At 38.6% G+C, this 22,044-nt stretch overlaps 1 protein-coding gene and 1 long non-coding RNA gene across 2 annotated transcripts in view; one reads left to right on the forward strand and one right to left on the reverse strand.

The window, feature by feature from the left end:
* Positions 1–22,044, reverse strand: part of LOC141581487 (uncharacterized) — a 474,675-nt gene that overhangs the window by 117,075 nt on the left and 335,556 nt on the right. The window lies entirely within an intron of this gene.
* SLC30A8 (solute carrier family 30 member 8) overlaps positions 1–22,044 on the forward strand; it is a 42,828-nt gene that overhangs the window by 15,626 nt on the left and 5,158 nt on the right. Inside the window, exons 3-6 of the mRNA XM_010343682.3 lie at positions 7,153–7,299; positions 12,008–12,161; positions 16,073–16,223; positions 17,765–17,870. Of these exons, the coding sequence (XP_010341984.1) occupies positions 7,153–7,299; positions 12,008–12,161; positions 16,073–16,223; positions 17,765–17,870 (558 nt within the window). The remainder of the gene's footprint in view (positions 1–7,152; positions 7,300–12,007; positions 12,162–16,072; positions 16,224–17,764; positions 17,871–22,044) is intronic.

Genomic DNA, 22,044 nt, shown 5'->3' on the forward strand with positions numbered 1-22,044 from the left:
ATATTTATTTCTCTAATTGTTACTGTTAGGCCATTTTTTGCATGCTTATTAGTGATCCATATTTCCCTCTATTAATGCATTTCCTTCTTGCCTTTTAATGTCTGTTACTCAGTTGTTTTTTAAAAAATTTTAAATTTTCTATATTGATCTCTGGGAGCTCTTTATATATTAGGATGTTAGACCTTTGCTTTACTAGTTATAAGTGCTTTTCCAGTTTGCTGTTTAACCTTTCAATGTTTGTTTTGACTTAGAGAAGTTTTAAATTTCATACAGGTAGCTGTTTCAAACTTTTCATTTTGAGCTCATTTCCTTTACTACTCTTTTACCATTTTAGTGCTTAACAATCTTTTTTCATCTACTGCGAAGACATCTTGTTTGCTAATTTTTGCATTTACTTTTTTAAACTAATGTGATGTTAGATACATCGTATGCTCTAAAAACTGATTTTTTTTCTAAATAGCTAAAACAGTTTTCAGCATCATTTATGAAATAATTATTTTCCCCATTGATTTTTAATATTTCTTTAATCATTTATTACAACTTTATAAATAGCAGGGTCTGTTTCTAAGGTGTTTCACTGAACTGTGTTTCTGGTCTCTGTCAAGGACATAATTAATGTAGATTTATATGTTATAAAATCTGTTGTTTCCTACTCATGATTTTTAACAAAGAAAAGGCAAAGCTATTCATCTGTTTATTATCCTGATTATACGTGAGAATTGTTCTGTTCAGTTCTCACCCATACAATTATGATTTTATTAATATTTAAGTTAATTTGGGAACACAGTATCTTTAAGTATTCAGCTTTCCCTCCAGGAATATATTATGTTTCTCCATTTATCCAAATATTTTACATGTCTCATCAAGATTTTACAGTATTCATCTCAATAAACAGACAGCCTAATTCTTGCAAGAGTTATTTCTGAATATTTTGTGTGTTTGGCTTATTCTTTGCAGGGGTGAGTGCAGTCCACCATTTTTCATGTTTTATTTTCTAGATAGTTACTTTTTATATTCTGAAGTTTTGATTTTTGTATATTTTTTTACTCAATTATGTATTTGAATTATTTCAATTCTACATATATTTCAGTGCATTTTCCTTTTTCCCTTCTCATGCATCTCCCCCATCCCAGGACATCACTGTCTCTTGTACAGAAAACATATTTCTCCTCATTTCAATAGTTATATCTCTTTTGTATGTTTCATGTTTTTATCATGTTAAACAATACCTTATGCTAAATCAAATCTATGTTTGATTAATTGGCTGTTAAGCGAAATGCTTCTTGAAGGTTTAAGTGTTTTGAATTATGTTAATGAAATGTCTCTGTTTCACTTTTGTAATAATTAACAAAGAATCAAGGATGAGTGTTGACTTTTAATCAAATACCTTTTCTTTTAAATTTATTGTTTTTTAAAGCTTTTTGACACATGGTTGAGGTATATTATATTAAGAGATTTCCAGATATAATATGATCTTTGCATTTGGCATTATGATAATAGCTATTATTTATTTAACACTCACTACGTGTTAGAAGCTGTGATGAGAGTTTCGAGACCAGCCTGGCCAACATGGCAAAACCCCATCTCTGCTAAAAATATAAAAATTAGCCGGATGTGGTGGCACATGCCTGTAATCTCATCTACTTGGGAGTCTGAAGCACAAGAATTGTGCATGAACCGAGGAGGCAAAGGTTGCAGTGAGCCGAGATTGTGCCACTGCAGTCCAGCCTGGGAGATAAAGTGAGACTGTACCTCAAAAACAAAAAAACAAACAAAAAAAAACCACACCTTCTTTTTTTTTTTTAATTGGCTCCCCTTTGCTTCATTCAGTGTTTATAACCTTTCACCCCTTGTGACAAGCATAGTACATTTTTCTGAGCACTGGGATAAACTGACAAGGGTGCTTGTAGAAGAGACCGCTTCAGAAGCTCCCACTGTACTAGGCCCTAATTGTTTGCCTCAAGTGAAAAGAGATCAATATATTGAAAAGCTTTAGCATCCTGGACAAAATAAAAAATTCTTACTTTGGCTTTCAAGACATTGCATAATCTGGCAGCAAAACTATCAATATTCTTGTCTTGCGGTTTCCCTGGCTACCCTATTTCAGCCAAATTTATTTATTCATTCTCTACAAAATAATCTTTGCACTTTAGATTCTTATGCTTTCTTTCTTTGACTAGAAAAGCCTTCTCTTCATTCTCCATATTCATCAAAATACTGGCCATTAGTCAAGACCCTGATCCACAGCTCACCTCCTCCCCAAAGCCATTTGTACCTATGTAAGAGAAAGCAATTATTATTCTCAGATCACGTTTGAAAATCTGAGAGGTCCTCCTGCAGGAGATGGGGTTTGAGCAAGGCCTGGAAAAGAGGACAGAAATTGAGAGATGGCCAAAAGGTAGATGGAGTAGCCTGAAGGAACAGCATACTACTTACTGCCGTGATCCAGGAAATATATATTTATCAGGGCTTGCCTTGAAAGATTCCGAGTGGGTGGGTCTGAAACAGGACAGGAAATCTGTGTGCTTAGAAATTTGGGAACCACTGCCTGTAGTAGACTGGAATTTTCTGTTCAGAAGCTTTTTCATATTCTTTTCTCTGGTTGCAATTTGGTCCTCCTGGTCTGAGAACCTCATACTCTTAGGCTGGGATGGATGTGAGATATCAAGCTGGACAGATCAGAGTCTCTGGGTCTTTATACAAGGAGGCTGGAAAAAAGGTTTCTCTCTTTCCTTTATAAAAACTGAGCTGAAGTGATACAGGTCTGGAGCTTTTAGAGTGCTACCTTTATTGCTGAAGTGGAAGAAAAGTATTTATTCAACTGGACAATCAATAGCAATAGCAAGAGACAGAGCAGGACCCAAGAATGTTTTTTGAACCTTAGGACAGGGCTGCATCTGATCCAATCCATCCAGATTTGTTCTCAGTTATATGAGCCAATATACTGATATATTATTGTTGCTGTTATTGTTTAAGCTAGTCTGGGTTAGGCATTTATGACTTACAACTGCAAAAGCCTATCCAAGGCAGGGGTGTAGGGTAAAATGTGATTAATGAAGAATATAACTAGAATGGTAGTTGGGTCAAGAAGAGCTGAGGCTCAGCTGGGGGAAAGGGATTCATTCACAGACCTTGGGGAGTAACTGACATTTAGGATGAGAGAGAAGTAGGTCATAGAGCTGTGTTTAGGGAGATAATTTGCAACAGAGTATAGAGCAATTTGAAGAAGGAACTAAAGAAGGATATAAGCATAATATGTCCACTCTTAAGGGACCTTTGAACCTGTTGAACTGGGACGCTTTCTGATTGCTTGTGAAAATCGCTAATTGTAGAAAGGCCAAAAAGAGGGGTTATGCTGCAGATGTAAACATCTGTCTCTATTTGCATGGATACATGTTCAGACACAGAAGAAAAATAACCTCAGGTACGGCCTTTGCTGGAAGAAATTGAGAGTGGTTAGGAGAGATAGCTGAAGCAGGGCTATTCAGAGTTGAGCAAGAACAGAGAAAACACTAGGTTATCAGACAGGAATTCAGAGCAGGGAGAAGGCTGGGGAAGACGGTAAGTATCTGAGTGAAAAACTTCTCTTTTACTAAGAGAAAGATATTGCTGGGTGGTGTGATACAAGTTTTACTGATGAGGTCACTTACCTTGTTCTACAGCCAGGGGTTTCAGTAACTTAGGACCCTTATATTTTTGTAGGTTCCTGGTATTAACATTTTAAGAAATGTCAGATCATGGCTGTGAGAACTGTAACATGTTTTAAACATAGTAAGTCCTCACTTAACATCGTGGAGATATTCTTGGAAACTTTGACACACAATGAAATGACATATAACAAAGACCAGTTTTACCATAGGCCAATTGAGAGAAACGAGTTAAGTTTCCATGCCATATTGGTCACAAAATGACCCATGCCATACTGGTCACAAAACACCCCCAAACTTCTAAATAAAGGCCAAAATACTTTGATTATTAAACACTGAAATAAACATGAGGTGTACATACGTCTAAGAAAGATGATAAACACAAGTGAGATAATTATGCAATATGGGGTTCATCAGTGAGTGAGGGTGGTTATAATGGTGGTGGTTACATCGAAGAATAAATGTTTGCAAAGTGGAAATTGTCAGGAGTGCCTCCTGCCGCCACACAGTTCAAACCCAAAAAGATAAAATGAGCTGGGCTTGCTGAGCACTTTCATACCATGTTCCTTTTGTTGGGCATCCATATGATGACCATTTACCTTACACATATTTATTTTACAATCATTTGTTTTCATTCATCTTTTTTGAACCCACTTATTCCAGTTTCATAGCTGGAGCCTGTCCCAGTGGCTCAGGGCTCAAGGTGGGAAACAGCCCTGAACAAGATGCCTCTAATCACAGGGCACAGCCACACCCACACTCACTCCACCAGGACCATGTAGACCTGCCAGTGAACCTCATGTGCACAGCCTTGGCATGTGGGAGAAAAACCCTAGTACTCAGAGAAAGCCCATGCAGACATGGGGAGAACATGCAAACTCCACACAGACAGCAGCCCTGGTCAGGAATCCATTTCATTTTCTTAACATTATCAACAAAGAAAGTTGAATGAAATGACATTATTTGAGGACCTGTTGTACTTGTTAAATAACTCAATGGGGTTTTAACACAACATATGCTATAGTATCATAATACTATTCACAAAGTAATTAAATAATTTAAAAACTGTGAATTAATAGCATACAACTGTGTAGCCCAGCAATGGGACACATGGCTATCATTGTCAGATAAACAGTTACTTCTTTCATTGCTGCCAGTAAGTCTCTGTTCTCCGTGGAAACCCGCATGGGGAACTGACACCATCTCAATCAGAGGTCGTTTGTGAGACCCACGCCCCATAGTTCCTCTCTTCTCTTGCTGTCGCCTCACCCCACAGGCCTTAAGTAAAGTCTCCAGGATGGAGTCTTTTCTGTATGTCTCTTATCTTGTTATAAGTGTACTGCTCTCCACATCTTGCCAAGCATTCCAGAATTATGACGGCTACTGCCTAAGTTCATGTCTTTATCATAGTTTCCCTTGTCTAACACTGTCGAGTCTTAACCTCTAGCTCCTCCTCCCTCCAAAGTCATCCTCCACATTGCTGGCAAAGACTTCTCTCTTAAATACAGATCTCAACATGCCACAGCCTTGCCTAAAAATAGTAAGTAAATCCCCTTAGTCATAGAATCACATTCAAACCTGACATATCATACCCCGCACAGGTGTTTCCAGCCTGCCTTCCCAGTCTCATTTCCCATGTTTCCTCCAGGACTCCATACCTTCAGCTTTTCCTGAAAGGTGCTATGTTCTTTCACTTCTCTATTTTTTGTCCATGCTTTTATTTCTTCCTGAAAACCCCTTCTCTTTTTGCTAATTCCTACCCCTCTCTTTGTGAAAAGTTTCTCACTCTTCCCAGTGAGAACAGCTTTCTGATCCCTTAGCCCATTAACTTGTTTCCGGTACAGTGAGTGTTAAACAAGAAAATCACTGAAGAGAGGCTGTGATTTGTTTTTCTTTGTATACCCAATCCCTGGTACCATGCACAGTAAGGGCTCAATAAATATTGGCTGAATAATTGAATTAATTGTCAGTAATATGCCATGATTTCAGAAGCAAATGCAAGATTAGTCACAAACTACCTCTTGCAAGCAGTTTGCTCTATTCATCAGTGATTGCCCACAGTTTTCTGGATGGCTCTCATAAGTAGCTCTGATGGTTGCAAAATGGTTCTCAGTTTCTAAGCCTCCATAGTAACATGCTTCTTCCAAAGCAAACCCTTTTTCTTTCTCAGGTGCCTCCTGCCTCAGCTGAGACTCTGTAAGACTGATTTCATTTCCTTGACTTAGACTATATGTCTGCCCGGCATGTAGAATCACCATCACTCATTGCTGTGATTGCAGCATAGTGCTTATCTGCATGGAACTATTCTCCAGGCAAAAATAATGCCTTATTAACACAGTTTTATCATCAGGACCAAGTTTGGCAGATAGAGCAACATTACAGGATAATTGGAAGGACAGCTGATTTGTTAGCAAAATGTTGCTTTTTGGCTAATGAATCATTCTGATTTTTGCACTGACTGTTCAGTAACAAGCTTGAAGATTACTTTGCTTCAGCCCATTAAACCCTGACAAACCAGTTATTAACTACAGCTAGAGCCAATGGCCTGTGGGGATTATCGCAATTATGAGCCATCTACGTAATTTTAAAAAATCATTAGGCGAGACAAGGTGAGTCTCATGATGGTGGGGCTGATGGCTGACAGTCTCTGCTATTCTGTGGTACACAAGGCAATAAACAGCTGCAGGGAGAACTAATCAGTCAGCAAAAGCTCTTTGCTGGGAAGATGTAGTAAGAGCAATAAAGGTTACTGCTCTCAAACAACAAACCATGTCTGGGAAGGAAAGGGCAAGGTTTTTCTTTAACTTCTATTTTGGAGGCTGGAGGTCTTTTCTCAAAGGAGAATTAGAGGGAAATAGAGGGGGCACATCAAATAGCGAGGAAAGCAAGGCAGGATTCTCATGGCTCAGATCGCATCCCTATGCTTTATTGGATTGTGGCACTCAAGACGCCCATTGGAAGATACGTGCCCTTTCTCCTTTCTGCTCCCCATTATTTATTACAGGGGTTTCAAGCTCAGGTGGATAATATAAATTAATAGAGAAAAAGGAAAGGGTAAAGATGATGATCAAATTATAAGTCAAATAAAAACACACCTGTGGGCCAGATTGCAACATCTAGTTTGTAAGCCAAAGTCCATGTCCTCATTCTGGATTACGAGACTCATTGAATCTGGCCCACACTGCTTCAGCCCGATCCTCTTGTCTTCTCCTCTTTTGAATCCTTATACCCCTATCTAAGGTGTTCTCCAGATGTGCTGCCCCATACTTTCTAATTTCTGTCTTTGCTACCCCAGGAATGACTTCTCCTTTGAAATTCATTTCTACGTGTTCAAATCATATCTACTTTCTGAGTCTAAGAAGTAGTGAATTAAATCACCTTTAAGATCTCTTTCTCCTCTAAAGTTTTGTGAGTCTGTGGCATTTTCACCCATGACAGTTGGTATGTCTATGATTCTGGTTGCATTCTGGGGCCTTAACACAGTGTACTATTTTGCATTCTCTAGGTGGGCACATTGCTGGGAGTCTTGCTGTCATCACAGATGCTGCCCACCTCTTAATTGACCTGACCAGTTTCCTGCTCAGTCTCTTCTCTCTGTGGTTGTCATCGAAGCCTCCCTCTAAGCGGCTGACGTTTGGATGGCACCGAGCAGGTACAGTTCACAGAGTGAGCAATAACACCAGGAGGGTGCCACAAAGTCAACCCAAGGGTAAAAATGGAAGATACAAAGCAAAACTTTGTTGTAAAATCCCTTAGAGACACATTTCTAATGCACAGGATAAAACAACCGTGTATATGGCAATGTGTGTTTTCAATATGAATTCAGGTAACAGACAGATTAATGGTGCTATCTCTGGGACAACAGGAACACGTATATCACTTCAGCAACCACCCCAGCATCAGGGATTCTGCACATGGTGACAGACATGACACAATTCATTAAATTACTCGGTATCCCTGGAAGAGAGGATAAGGGTAAAGCTTCTGCCATATTGCAAAATGAGGCACAGAATGCCCAAGAGAGTTATAGAGATTGAAGAACTTCTTATAGGGGATTCAGAAATAGAATATAGGCTTTCCTGCTCACACATTGCATTCAGCCATTCAGTGAATGATTCAGCTGAATATCTTACTCACTCAATCAATAATAACGCAAAAAAAGGAGGAGGAGAAGGAAGAGGAGAGGATAAAAGTTTACTTTTTCTCCTTTCTTGCAGCTGCTTTCTTCACTCAGTAGCTGCTTACTCTTGCCTAGGAAGTAGCCAGGGTGTGTGTGTGTGTGTGTGTGTGTGTGTGTGTGTGTTCATTCTTTATTGCTCAACCGATTCTTGTAAAAGGATGAAAGCAAACGTGTGCTGAAACATGTGCCTGAGCCTTGCCTGCCATTTATTGAATGTGGTTCATATGTGCTTCCTTAAATAATTTCACAACAATGGACAAATGAATCCACTCTGATTAAGAGAAGGAGAGAAGAAGTCTAGTGCAAATTATAGCCTTCTCAACTAATAATTATGGGGATTTCAAATAACATGTATGCACTAAAACAGACAGAAATAACGAGGTAGCATAAGTAAACAACTTGGAGGTCTCTAAATTTGGTATGTAATCACTTGGCTGTATGCTTTTTTAAATCTTAATTTTAATAAGTTCTGGAGTGTAGTTTTGTTACATAGGTCAACGTGTGCCATCGTGGTTTTTGCACCTACCAACCCATCACCTAGGTATTGATGAGGGTTTTTATGACTCATTTTTATAATCCCTCCCTTATCCGCCCCCACAATCCCACACTCTGCAACTTCGATTCTTCCTCTCGGTGTTATTCTATCAGCTGGGGCTTCTGGCTGAATATTTTGTGCAAATCACGTGAACAAATAGCCACAATTCCAACGTTTTCACACTGATTGAGAATATCAGTGTAGAGGAAATCGGAGAGCTAAGCAAGGGTGGCCAGCCTTTGCTGAAAGGGCTGTTAGACACAGATCACAGCTTTTAGACTGACCCCTGTGGACTGTGGTTTTTCAAGTTTAGAATGGCAGAAAGTCCTAATTTCATACTAAACAGTTGATCATCACAGGTGTTTTGACTTGCTTCCCTTTAACATTCAGGAGATGAGGCAATAAACAGCCGTAAAGAGAGCTCGTGACCATGTGATCCAAGAATGCTTTTGCCAGTCCTTCAACATTTACACTTGGAAAACATGAACCTCTGGCTAAGAACCCATTATTTGTCTGTATAAAGTTTTACATGTACTCGACCCTTTCTGATGCCATTTGTCAAAGCAGTTTTGTAAATGTAGGATGGTGTGAAAACAGGGTGAATGCAGAATTTAGATCACTGCTTGTACTTCGGCATCATGGCCATGCCAGCCCCTGAGCTGTTAATACAACTCTCTGCTGCAAGGGCAATATTCTATTAATACACAGTATAATGTAGCTATTGTGCACTTTAAATGCAGCTAATGCTATGGAAGAATGAGATTTTAAAATTTACTTAATTTCATTTTAAACAGCCATACATGATTGGTGGCTACCATATTAAATGGCACCTCTATAGATACAGAGGTGAGTCTAACACACTCATATCCAACACACCCATAATCTGGCCAACCCAATGATCCCAGCTTAGCTAAAAGTTATTTATTTATTTATTTATTTAAGTAATCATGGTAGCATTTACCAACCATCCTCATGTGTCTCCTGTTCTAACTAGTTACTTTTGGGTTTCTGACTCTTCGTTCTGTCCTGAGATTTGACTCCTGACTCTTGCTCTTGGTATTGAGCTTTACCCCCACAGCTCTTTTCCCACCGTGCTTCCTGACCATGGGTTTTGAGTTAGACATGCTCCATTTTATGAAAGTGGATTTGGATTTTCATGGATAGGAAGCACACTACCTGACAGCCACAAGTCAATCTTCATTTCTGGCTAACTAGAAATTCTTGGGCCTGGTCCTCATAAACCTCTGCAAAGGTGAGTTTTAAGTAGCCTCAGTAGACTCACAAAATAACAATTCCTTGAGTGTTTGCTATATGTTGTATTAGGTTCCTAGGGCTGCCTTAATAATGTACTACCAATTGGATACATTATTTTGGGGGGTACCTTATTGGGTACATTATTTTCATAACAAATTATGAAGGTTGTCTACAAATGACTGAAGTCTGGGAAATAATTGCCACACACTGGGTTATAACACATGACATTACACAAATTTCAATAAATTTTTGTTTAAACAACAGACATTGTCTGATAGTTGTGAAAAACAGAAGTCTGCAATAAGGGAGTCAGCAGGATTGGTTCTTTCTGAGGTCTGTGAGGGGAAATCAGTTCCGGGCCTCTCTCTTAGCTTCTGGTGGTTTTCTGGCAAACTTGTCATTCCTTGGCTTATAGATCTCTGCTTTAATCTTTACATGGCATTTTCCCTATTTGCATGTCTGGGTTCAGGTTTCCACTTTATATAAGGACACCAACCATATTGGGCCCATCCTACTGTATGACCTCATCTAAAAAAACTTCAACTGCAATAATCCGATTTCCAAATAAGGTCACAATCTGAGGGACTGAAGATTAGTTGTTCCTCCTCCCCCTCCCCCTCCTCCTCCTCCTCTTGCTCCTTCTCTTCATCCTTCTTCTCCCTCCTCCTTCTTCTTCCTTCCTCTCCCCCTCCCCTTCCCCTTTTCCTTCTGCCTTGTCCTCTTCCTCCTCCTCCTCCTCCTCCTTCTCCTCCTCCTCCTCCTCCTCCTTCTTCTTGAATCTTGCTCTGTCACCTAGGCTGGAGTCCATGCAGTGGCACTACCTCGGCTCACTGCAACCTCCCCTTTCCTGGTTCAATCAATTCCCCTTCCTCAGCCTCTGGAGTAGCTGGGATTACAGGCATACACCACCACGCTAAGCTAATTCCTTTGTATTTTTAGTAGAGACAAGGTTTCACCATGTTGGCCAGACTGTCTTGAACTCCTGACCTCAGGCAATCCACCTGCTTCAAGTGCTAGAATTACAGGTGTGAGTCACCATGCCCTGCCAAAGATTAGTACTTTAACATATAAATTTGGGGGAAACATAATTCAACCTGTATCAAATGGCAACTTGTTATACATATATTCTATTATTATAATGCACATAGATAAGAAAATTCAGGTTCAAATAGGTTAAGTGACTTGTCTAAAGTCACACAGCCAGTCACTGGCAGGCCATGTACATCTGACACTTGAGCTCATGCCTTAAATATTTGCATCAGCATTTCTCATAGTGTGAGAAATGTTTCACAGTTGATTAGTCAGATAATTTTAAGTGTCACAAAGACAATAATTACATATCCTGATACACATTACAAAATAAACTAGCACATCAAATATTTAATTTCATGGATAACATTGTTTGGGAAGAAGCTAAGTATAAAAAGTGAATTTATCTGAAAAAAAATCGAGTGGCTAATAAGACAGGTCGCATGTGGATATGGAAAACGTTATGATGGTTGTCTATAAATGGCTGAAGTCTGGGAAATAATTGCCACACACTGGGTAATAATACATTACATTGCTCTGCTTTAAAAGGAAATAATCTCTGGGATTAGCTTAATGTAGGGAAGGACTAAATGATGGTACCTGATCACTGACTCACAGAATGTTTCTAGACCCTTTTGGGTTTTTAGAATCTATGTACGAGTTTGAATTAAAGGTCAGAGTGAGGTGTTAAAGAACCCCTGAGTGAGCAAATGTACTTTCCTCAGTGGGCAGATTGAACACCATATTATCTTTACATACTGATATCAACATTTCCATTCTGATGCTTGTTTTTCTTACTGTTGCTCTTAAAATGCAGTCAGAGTGTTAGTAAGCCTCTGAGCTCACCTCTGTGTTTATAATGTGTTGCATTGGCAAATAAAACTCATTTTCTTCAAAGTGCTCTCTGAAGCTTTCCCTTTTCACTACTTTAATCCATTGAAGGTGCTAGCACTGACAGGTTGTAAATGTTTTATGGTGAAATTAAGAGTTTCTAAACACATTTTACTCTCAGTGTCTCATTATTTTATCTCCTAATAAGTTTCAATCATTTTAGCACCTGTTTAAATTAAGATCCCCAAGGAAAACAGTGGGGGCAGGCAGCAATTAATATGTTCTAAAAATTTGCTGAAAATTACTTAGTAAGATGGAGCATAATGACTGAGATGCTGGTGTTTCATGAATGCAATATTAAAATTCCTTCTCTTAGTTTTAAAATCCATCCACACTTTTACTTTATGAATCACTGAGTGAACTAGTGTGAAGCCTCTTTTTGTGGGGAGTGGCAAAGAGTCTTATGAGTCTTGGGGGTGTAGGTGATATAGTTATCTATGTGTGGGTTTCTGTGTGTGTTTGAATCCCTAGAGATCCTTGGTGCCCTCCTCTCCATCCTATGCATCTGGGTGGTGACTGGTGTGCTGGTATACCTGGCATGTGAGCGCCTGCTGTATCCCCATTACCAGATCCAGGCGACTGTGATGATCATCGTTTCCAGCTGTGCAGTGGCAGCCAACATTATGTAAGTCAGCTCCTGTTCCCTGCACAGTACCCATGAGGCTCACCTGTAACTATCTGGACAAAGACTTTTTGTAAAAACTCAGTACATGAGAAGATGGTAGAGACCTGAGAGAGTGTTTGAATGGCTCCAAGACTGAAAATAAGGTTGACCGTTTTCATTTAAGCTAAAGTGTGTTTTAATACTGGCTTCTGCTAGCTACCATGTTTTGAAAGATTCTGGTGTGCCAGAGACAGGGCTAGGATGTTTGGATATACATTACCAAGTTAATGTTCACAACTCCCCTATATTATAGATTAGGAAGCTGAAGCTCAGAGAGGTTAAATACACTGCCGATTTAGTACAGAGCCAGGATTTTAATCCAGATTCACAGACCCAGAATTGAGCTCCTTTACATTCTGCTCTTGTGCCTGTTGATGGTTCCACATGGGGTGTGACTTACTACTGTTCCATTTCTGTGAGGTGAGCAGATGATGGCTCCCAGTGAGCTGGGTTGGAAGGGACTCTAAAATGTATTTATTTCAGTCCTCATTTTACTTTTGCATTCTCTTTTGCTACATTTCCATAAAATGGCTATTGGTTTCATATATTTTAATAGAACTTATAAAAGGAAATTTATTTCCCTAAAAAACAGTCTATTTTATCTTTGCAGCATTGTGACTGCATGAAAATTCTTCCTTGTGCTATGTTAGCTAAATTCTCCCTTTAGTTTCAACCTTTTGGTCCATTATTTTATCTAGGCAGTCTTAAATCATTCTTACAGGAGAAGAGCACATGTTCTTTGCCAAATGAGTCTACCTTTCCCAAAATGAACTACTAGATTGCTCAGGCAATGGGGTTTTGAGGCCCGGACTTTGATCTCGAGTCAGATTTCTCCTTCCCATTTGAGGGTCTAATTCTGGGCAATTCTACTTAAAACTCTATCTATCTATCTATCTATCTATCTATCTATCTATCTATCTACCTACCTACCTACCTACCTACCTTCGTACCTACCTACCTACCTATCTACCTATGCTGGTAGACAGAATAATGACCCACTCCCATACAAAGAATTAAACATCCTGACCCCTAGAACTTCTGAATATGTTTAATCACATGGCAAAAGGAATTGTGCAAATGTGATGAAGGATATTAAAATGAGAGATTATCCTGGATTATCCAGGTGGGCCCATAATAGCAAGCATCCTTGTAAGATGGAGACAGGAGATCAGAGAGGAAAGAAGATGCTATATTACTGATGTTGAAAATGGAGAAAGCTGCTTGGACCCAGGTGGCTTCTAGAAACTAGAAAAGACAGAAACATGAATTCCCTTCTAGAACCTTCAGAAAGGATGCAGTTCCAGAGACCCACTTAGACTTCTGACTTCCAGAACTATAATAAGTTTGTGTTGTTTTAAGTTGCTAAAGCAACATGGTAATTTGTTACAGAAGCAATAGGAAACTCAGTAGCATCTATTTATCATCTGGCTGTCTATCTGCAATTCTACTTGATACATGCTACAAGGTACATTTTTACATGAAAGTGAAGAAGATTGTGATTGAACGATGAAGTTTTAGAAAGTGGATTTTAATAGGAGGCACAATGGAATGTCTGGAATTCAAGAATAGCTGAGAAAAAGTCCTTAGGTCATTCTAATAGCCTTGACTCTTGACATCTGTCTTAACCGCCTCTCAATTTTTGAACCATTGTGCAAAATCTCTGAGCTAAATAATTAGAAGAATGGTGTTTGATCTGTTGTCACTAACTAGATCCCCATCTTCTGCCAGTTAACTTGAAAATGTGTCTCACATTGGCACTGGGAGAAAAAGTGTGAGTAGATCAATGTAAATCTATCACCACTAGGAGACAAATATGCCAGTGCACACATTCTGCTGACTACAGGTCAATAATGTCATCTTTGCATAAAGAGAACAATATGGTCTTGAGGCAAAAGGAAGAATAAAAGTATTAATTTCCTGAGAGTCGTATGTCACACAGGTTGTCTTGATGCTACACAAAGATGAAGGCTAAAAACCTACCCACCTGTCGCATCAATCTGGGGCCTCAATGATCAGGTTTGATTTTCTAAACAGATATCATCCAAATTTTCTTGTAACTGCTTTTAAACATTGACCTTAACATTGCAGGTGCTTTTTACACTCAGAAAGTCAAGGCAGTTGGAAAGCTCTGTCTTCTTTGTGCAAGTAGATAGTTATTTATGGATAAGAATGCTGAGTGACTATAATATTTTCTCCAAGAATTGGGATTACAGGTTTCAAATGCTGCTAGATGCTGTATTGTTTGAATATAGAGATATCAGAACTGTGACTCAGGAATAAATCTATTCCTTGGAGACCCAAATTCAGGACAGAAAGTTCCAATAGAAGTTGTGAAGAGATTCCAGGATGAAGGTTATAAATAGAGCCTTAAGGCTATTGCCTGCTAAGTTTTCACTGCATGAAACATTTCCTCCCCTCAGCATATTTAACTCTAGCTTAAGATTTTGAATTCAACTCAGCTGCTATGTCTCTCTAACTAAATCAGACTCCTCTGTTGTATCACTCATAGTACCAGTTCTTGGTGGACTTACTGAAATTAGATTTTTCTATTTGTATCTGTGTGTGTGTGTGTGTGTGTGTGTGTGTGTGTGTGTGATCTTTACCTTCTCCAGCACATTTAAAGCTACATTAGGGAGTGACCACATCTGTTTTCACTGACCTTTATGGCCTAAGCTTTTACAAGTGTCTACATATGAGTGAGTACAGAAGTTTTTCAGAAGTTTTTTTTTCTCTCTTTTTGTCAATAAGATGAGTAAAAAAATGAATGACAACATGATGAACACACATGACAGATCAGATGAAGGTCTATGATCTGTCAGCCATATCAAGCTGTCTAAAGAACCTTAAATGGTAACTCCTAGTTGACAGTAAATTTCTACCTAAACACTGAACATCTGAAAACTGTACATTCTGTAGTGATCAGATCTTCATGGCTAGTGGTCATTCCACTTTGTGGTGATGGCCTGAGATTTAACAGACACTCTACCTGAAAACAGAATGGGATACATGGTATTGAACAATATGTTGCTGTTTTTAAACTTCTGTTCCAAAATGTTTAGAAAAAGGTCAGAAAGGCAAAACGCTCTCTTATCTGTCAATGAAAATGTTCTAATTTTATCTCTGGTCTAATACCTCTTAAAGTTATAGATAAACAGAATTAGGTACATAATTTGTAGTGTCTACTACTGATCACTTTGACTCAGAGAAGAGATGCTTGGCTTTGCAATATATTGTGTATATATATGTACACATCCAAGATCATTTTAATATGTTAATATGTTTCTACTTCTGGCTAAATAGCTATATATGCATGAGCACAATACTCTCATCATTGGACATTAAGAAATCATTCAAATTTCAAATTCTTAAGAACATGCACAAAATTAAGTAAAATAAAATACAAATTCAATAAAATACACTACTTCTTATTTTATTTATTCCTTCCTGTGTTGTTGTTTTTTTTTCATTTTAAACCATTACTTTTAATTAAGCTCCTGATGAAGCTTGGCTGTAAGCCAACTCAGTGCCTGACAGTTAGTAGACCTTCGATAAAGGAGATTTCCTCTCTTCATTGTCAAATGCTTGATTTTCATCTAAAAAGTGATGCTTTCCAGTTTCAATGTGAAAAGAGAAACATTAGGTGGATGGATGAGTAAACAGGATGCATCTTTGTAGTTTTCTTTTGTATAAAAGTATTAAAATTCTATGACATTTGTATTCAAACATTAGTCAAAAATAGTTCTTTTTAAAGCATAAACATTTTAACTATCCATCATTTTGGATAATGCATATTATTGCCAGCTCTTTCAATATGCTGCCTACATTTTTAAGACTGATCTCATGTGTGTCAAGAACATTGTTCTTTCTTTCAGACTAACTGTGGTTTTGCACCAGAGATGCCTTGGCCACAATCACAAGGAAGTGCAAGGCAATGCCAGCGTCAGAGCTGCTTTTGTTCATGCCCTCGGAGATCTATTTCAGAGTATCAGTGTGCTCGTTAGTGCACTGATTATCTACTTTAAGGTGAGTTCGTTTGAGTTTACCCACCATCATAGTACCTAACTTGAAAGAGAATGGACATCCTATGTTTACCTATACAAACTACTTTGCAAAGCTAAAGCAAGCAAACAAACACTCAACCATGGTGTTAAGATGAACAGCAACGAAACTGAATACCTTAGGGTTCTTAGATCATAAGCAATAGGGAACATCTCTGGCTCACCCTAGCAAAAAGTACATTTATTGGCCAAAATTTACTGGATGTACTCCTAGACAGATATCAAAGTAGAAATAAGGGCAAATTTTGGTATTTAGAGTTTAGAAGTGATCCAACTTCTGTCCTAGACACCATGCTTAGGTATATGTGTCTCAACAAATGTTTTGCTGTTTCTGTCACTTCTGAAGATTGATATTTCTGTGAATGTGAGTCCAATCAACCTAGGTTGTGTCTTGTATCTGCTGCTCGGCTGGAGGGAGGTTAGAATACCTGATTTATTGTTCCACCTGTATTGCCCGCAATGGGGGAGAAGTAACTTCTCCCCCAAAAGCCAAGGTGCTAATGAAAAGTGGGAATGAATCCCTGGTAAGCCTCTGACCCTAAACAATACATATCCACTATAGGTCTCTACCTGGTAATACTCTGATAACAGAGGTGAGTTGGCAGGCAGATAGTGGAGAAGAGCATTTAGTTCTGCCTATTTGCATCACAGTTGTTCAATTTGCAAAGACTAGCTGCTTTTCCTAAAAAAGTGAGAACATGTAAATAAAAATTACAAAGACATATCTAAATTCAGCTGAGCAAAATGATCACTGAAAGCTTTAAGTCTAAGGCAAAACTAGTTCAAAATTGTAAGGGTAAGTGGAGCTTGAGAGTCCACTTACAAAAGTTGAGTTGATGCTGAATTTCTTAAAGATAGTAGGGCACAAACTTTTCTATGGCATAGAATTTCATCAAGGGTAGAAAGGCAGACGTTTCACTCTGAGACTAAGGGTTACAGTGAGGAGATTGAGCAAGGATGACACTTTTGTTCACACCCTTAAGACTGCATCAAAGATGCCAGCCTTGAGTATGTGCAATACTGGAGAGGCAAAGAAATAAACTCACCCCAGTCAACCAAGAGCATAGTCCAGCTGTATGTTGGCCATACGCAATTTCCGAACAAATAATATCCTTTCTTCTGCTCATTATAATTAAGGCCAAAAAGTCACTGGATCCTGTGGGCATATTTGTACATACTTTCATCACATACTCCGTACTTTTATTAATTTGTAAGAAGTTAAATCAGGGCTCCTGAGAGACAACTTAAGAATATTCTTCCTTTTAGTTCTTAAATTATGGGGAGAGCATGTCTTGTAGTCTCACTTCTTTATTTGCTGGTAGTTTAAAGGTAAAAGGAAGGATTGAGTCTTCAGAAACCAAGTCTTGTCTGAGTTGGATGGCATGTGTTGAAAGGGTGAATGAGTCATGGAGAAGGAAAGACACAGGGAGGTTTACTTAGTTTATTAGTCAGACTTTCTGGAAGAGAGGTATGAATTCAGTTAACCAGAATCCCTGTCTTTTCTAGCCAGACTATAAAATAGCCGACCCAATCTGCACATTCATCTTTTCCATCCTGGTTTTGGCCAGCACCATCACTATCTTAAAGGACTTCTCCATCTTACTCATGGAAGGTAGGAGTGATTTTATTATAACTCCCAGAGTCAATGTTTTCTCTTCCCTAGAATCACAGAGAAAAGGCATGCTCACTGTTAATTTGTATTATGGGAAAAATTTAAAGTGATAAGGAATTTTTGTGAAAACAAACATTTTCATTTTTTCATATGGGAACAAATAAAAATAACTGGCTTCTATTTTTGCTCTAGCAACTGTTATGAACTATCTCACAGTGTGAAAACAATAAGTACAAACATCATGAGGAGATACTGGGAAAATATAAATTATTTCTTAAGTATACCTGGGAAAGACCTACAAAAAACTACATAAACTTACCCCTCAGGCTGCATTAGAGCCGAACATTTTTATCAAATTGTATCTCAGAGTGGAAGAACATCAGGGTCACCCTTTATTTATTTGCCCAGCAAGTGTTTATTGAGCCTCAACTCTGTGCTGGATAGTGTGCTCAGAGCTAGAGTTATAGAGACAAGCAAAGCAGAATACAGCTCTCTTCTGAAGTTCTGGGCCATAGTGTGCTACGAGGTTCAGGTGTGTGCACTAAGTTCAACATCAATATGGCCTCCTGGGAACAGGGTACCACTACGTTGTCTAAGGAAGGGTGAACTGGCACAGATCAGAAACAGAGCAGGTCGAAGCTCTTGATCAGTAGTGGGACTGTGCCTGTGAATAGCCACTGCCCAACAGCCTGGGCAACAGAGTGAGACCCTATCTCTTAAAGTATAGTAAAATAAAATAGAGGCTGGGCTTAGTGGCTCATGACTGTGATTCCAGGAATTACAGTTTGGGAGACTGAGGCAGGATGATTGCTTGAGTCTGGGAGTTTGAGACCAACCTGGGCAACATGACAAAACCTCATCTCTACAAAAAACATGAAAATATTAGCTGGGCATTGTGGCACATGCCTGTAGTCCCAGCTAGTCAGGAGGCTGAGGTGGGAGGATTGTTGAGCCTGGGAGGCAGAGGCTGCAGTGAGCTGAGATGGTCCCACAGTACTCTAGCCTGGGTGACAGAATAAGACCCTACCTCAAGAAAATAAATAAAATAAAAGCTCTGTCCTTATGGGTATAATACTTTAATAAGGGGAGAAAGAGTTTATTCAAAAAATGACACAGACATGCAATAGTGGGAAGTGCTACAAAGAAGAGGTGTGGGCCTTTTATTAGAGATCTTAACGTGGCTGGAAGCAGGGTGATCCCAGAGGCTTTGCTGAGGCCGACTCTTAGCCCTGAGTAGGATCTTATGTTTTAACCTCATCATCTACAGACTCATTCTCATTATCCTCGACTACTCTCCTGGGCCTGTGAAATTTTTGTCTGGCCCTTTGAGTCTTCCAACTCTCCAGGAATCTAACCCTCACTGCAAGGAAAGTCGTCCTTAGGCCTAAGGATTAATTCCTGCCTCTTCTCTCCCATTTGGCAGTTAGGTGACTTCCTTTTCATTTGGCATAAAATGGTTGAGAAATTACTGGTTTCTGCCCTTTCTAGGCTACATGCTTACTAGAAGAGTGAGCTCAGAGAGACACATCATACAATTGAAAAAGCAAAGTCTTTGTATCAGACCCACCTCAGTTCAAATGCTAGTCATGCAAGTTTCTAGCTGTGTGACCTCAATCTCCTCTGAACTTCAATTTCTCAGCTCAAAAATGGGAATATCATATCCACAATACAGTGCTATTAGGAGGATTAGATGAGATAAATGGCATTATGTCTAGAACACAGTAGGAGCTCAGTAAATATAAACTCTCAGCTAGTATTTTGGGTTGACTGGAATATAGGAAATATTGTAGAGTTGAACACTGTACTGCATATGTATCTGTACCCCAAGAAATTCCCAATTCTTGGTTACAGACTGTGGCCATAGCCCTGGTCAGCCGTTGATGCTGATGGCTTCAGAAGGGCCAGATAAGAGAGTCTTGATCAGAATAAATCCATTTTCATCACTAGAAGAACTATTCAGTGGTGTTTGGAATGGGAGAACTACTGACTCCCATTGACATTATCTTAGAATATTAAAGTATGTCAGAGAGTGACATCAGCAAGATGGCTCACTGGAGATGCCTGGGGCTAGTCCCCCTAACAAGAAAGGACCATGGCAATAAATAACCAAAGAAGATTTGAGTGGAATGTCAAAGGGAGAGTGTGGGAATGCAACCTAGGTGTCCAACAATAGATGAATGGATCAAGAAAGTGCAGTACTGTATATATACACGATGGAATTCTATTCAGCAATAAAAATGAATGAAATCCTCTTATTTTCAGCAACATGGATGGAAGTGGAGGAGATTATGCTAAGGAAAATGAGCCAGGAAATGAAAGTTAAACACCACATGTTTTGACTAATATGTGGAAGCTAAAAAAAAAATTGTTCTCATAGAAGTAAAAAGTAGAACAGACAGCAGAGGCAGGGAAGGGGAAGGGGAAGAGGAAGAGAAGGATAGGGAGAGAGTTGTTAAAGGATGCAAAGTTACAGTGAGATAGGAGGAATAAGCTCTAGTGTTCTACAGCACTGTAGGATGACAAGAATACAGTTAACAATAATATATAGTTTCAAATAGCTAGAAGGAAGATGTTAAATGTTCCCAACACAATGAAATAATAAAAGTATGAGATGATGAATTTGTTAATTTCCTTAATCTGATCACTATGCATTATCTGTATGGCAACAGCACTGTGTCCCACACATATGTACAATTATCGTCAATTAAAAATGTTTCAAATGTAAAACTGAGGTATATTATGGACTTAAGGTAATTGATTATATTTACAAGGTGAGTTATCATTGCTACACTGATCATTTGTAATTAACAAATGATATTATTTTCTATCCTATATTCTAGGAAAATAGGTATTATGAAGAACTTGCCTAAAATACTTATTAGATTAACCCAACAGTTCTCAAACTTTAGTGGCATCAGAATCTCTTGGAGGGTTTATTAAAACACAGATATCTGAGCCCACTCCCACAGTTCTTGAATCAGTATTGTGAAGGAATAGGAGGGACAAGAATTTGAATTTCTAACAAGACGCTGGTGCTGCTGGTCCCAGTATAATACTTCAGGAGCCACTGGACTAGTCTTTTCGTACCACTGAAGGGATTCCTACATGCTGGCCCTGGGAACGGCACCTGTAAATTCAGTCAGAGCTAGAGGTTTATATCACATCAAACATCCAGATGATTGAAATATCCCGACATTAGCTGAATTTTTTTTTTTTTTTTGGTCCAGCGCATTTTGACATAGGTAGATCTGGTCTCAGAGTGCAATTGCCTTCAGTGACAGCTCACACGTCATCAGCGTTCACTGCTAAGTATACATTTAAGGGTTTGTTCTCGGTGGGCACTATAATTGTTGAAAGATGATAGTGTTGACAACAGTGAAATGGATAATGGAGTCAAATGTCACAGAGTAACTGAATTTTCTGGCTCTAAACATGAGAATATTTGGTTTGTCAAGTCACAGAAGCATCCATTTTCTTTCCTGAGGGCCAAGGGCTAAGCTGCAGCTGTTGTTGCTACTATGGAAGTTACTGACTTAGAGGAAGATAAAAGACAAGTTGGCATACAATTGGAAATGACTTACATTCCACTTTTTTTTTTTTTGTTCTCACTATAGCTTTTCCCTGGTGATTATCTTTCTTACTTTACTTCAGAAAAAGTGCAGAGACTGGGCTATCTTAGCTAATTATAGAAACTGGCAGATAACTCCTTTCTGGAAGACACTTTTTAAATTAGGTTTTCAAATTATGTTAGTATAATACTCAGTAAAATTTAAAAACAATATAAAAAGTATGAAATAATTTTTAAAAGTCTCCTCATATTTTCATCTTTGATTTCTCAGTCCTATTCTTCAGGGGTAATACCTATTAATAAGTTGATATTTATCTTTTTGAAGATATTTGTGCATTTGCATATATATACATGTATATATGTATGTGATATATACATGTTTTTTTTTATAAAAATGAGATTACATATTGATTCACATTTTTCTCTACACCTGACATTTTTCACTTGGAGATCTTTTGTATTAACACACACATAGATATACCCCATTCTTCTTCACAGCTGTAGTTACTCCACAGCATGGAAATACTTGCTTGTGATGGACATTACAAACAATGATGTAATTACCACTCTTGTACATATATATTTTTAGCACTTATATATTTGTGG

This window comes from Saimiri boliviensis, chromosome 15, assembly GCF_048565385.1.
Source record: "Saimiri boliviensis isolate mSaiBol1 chromosome 15, mSaiBol1.pri, whole genome shotgun sequence".
Lineage (NCBI taxonomy): Eukaryota > Metazoa > Chordata > Mammalia > Primates > Cebidae > Saimiri > Saimiri boliviensis.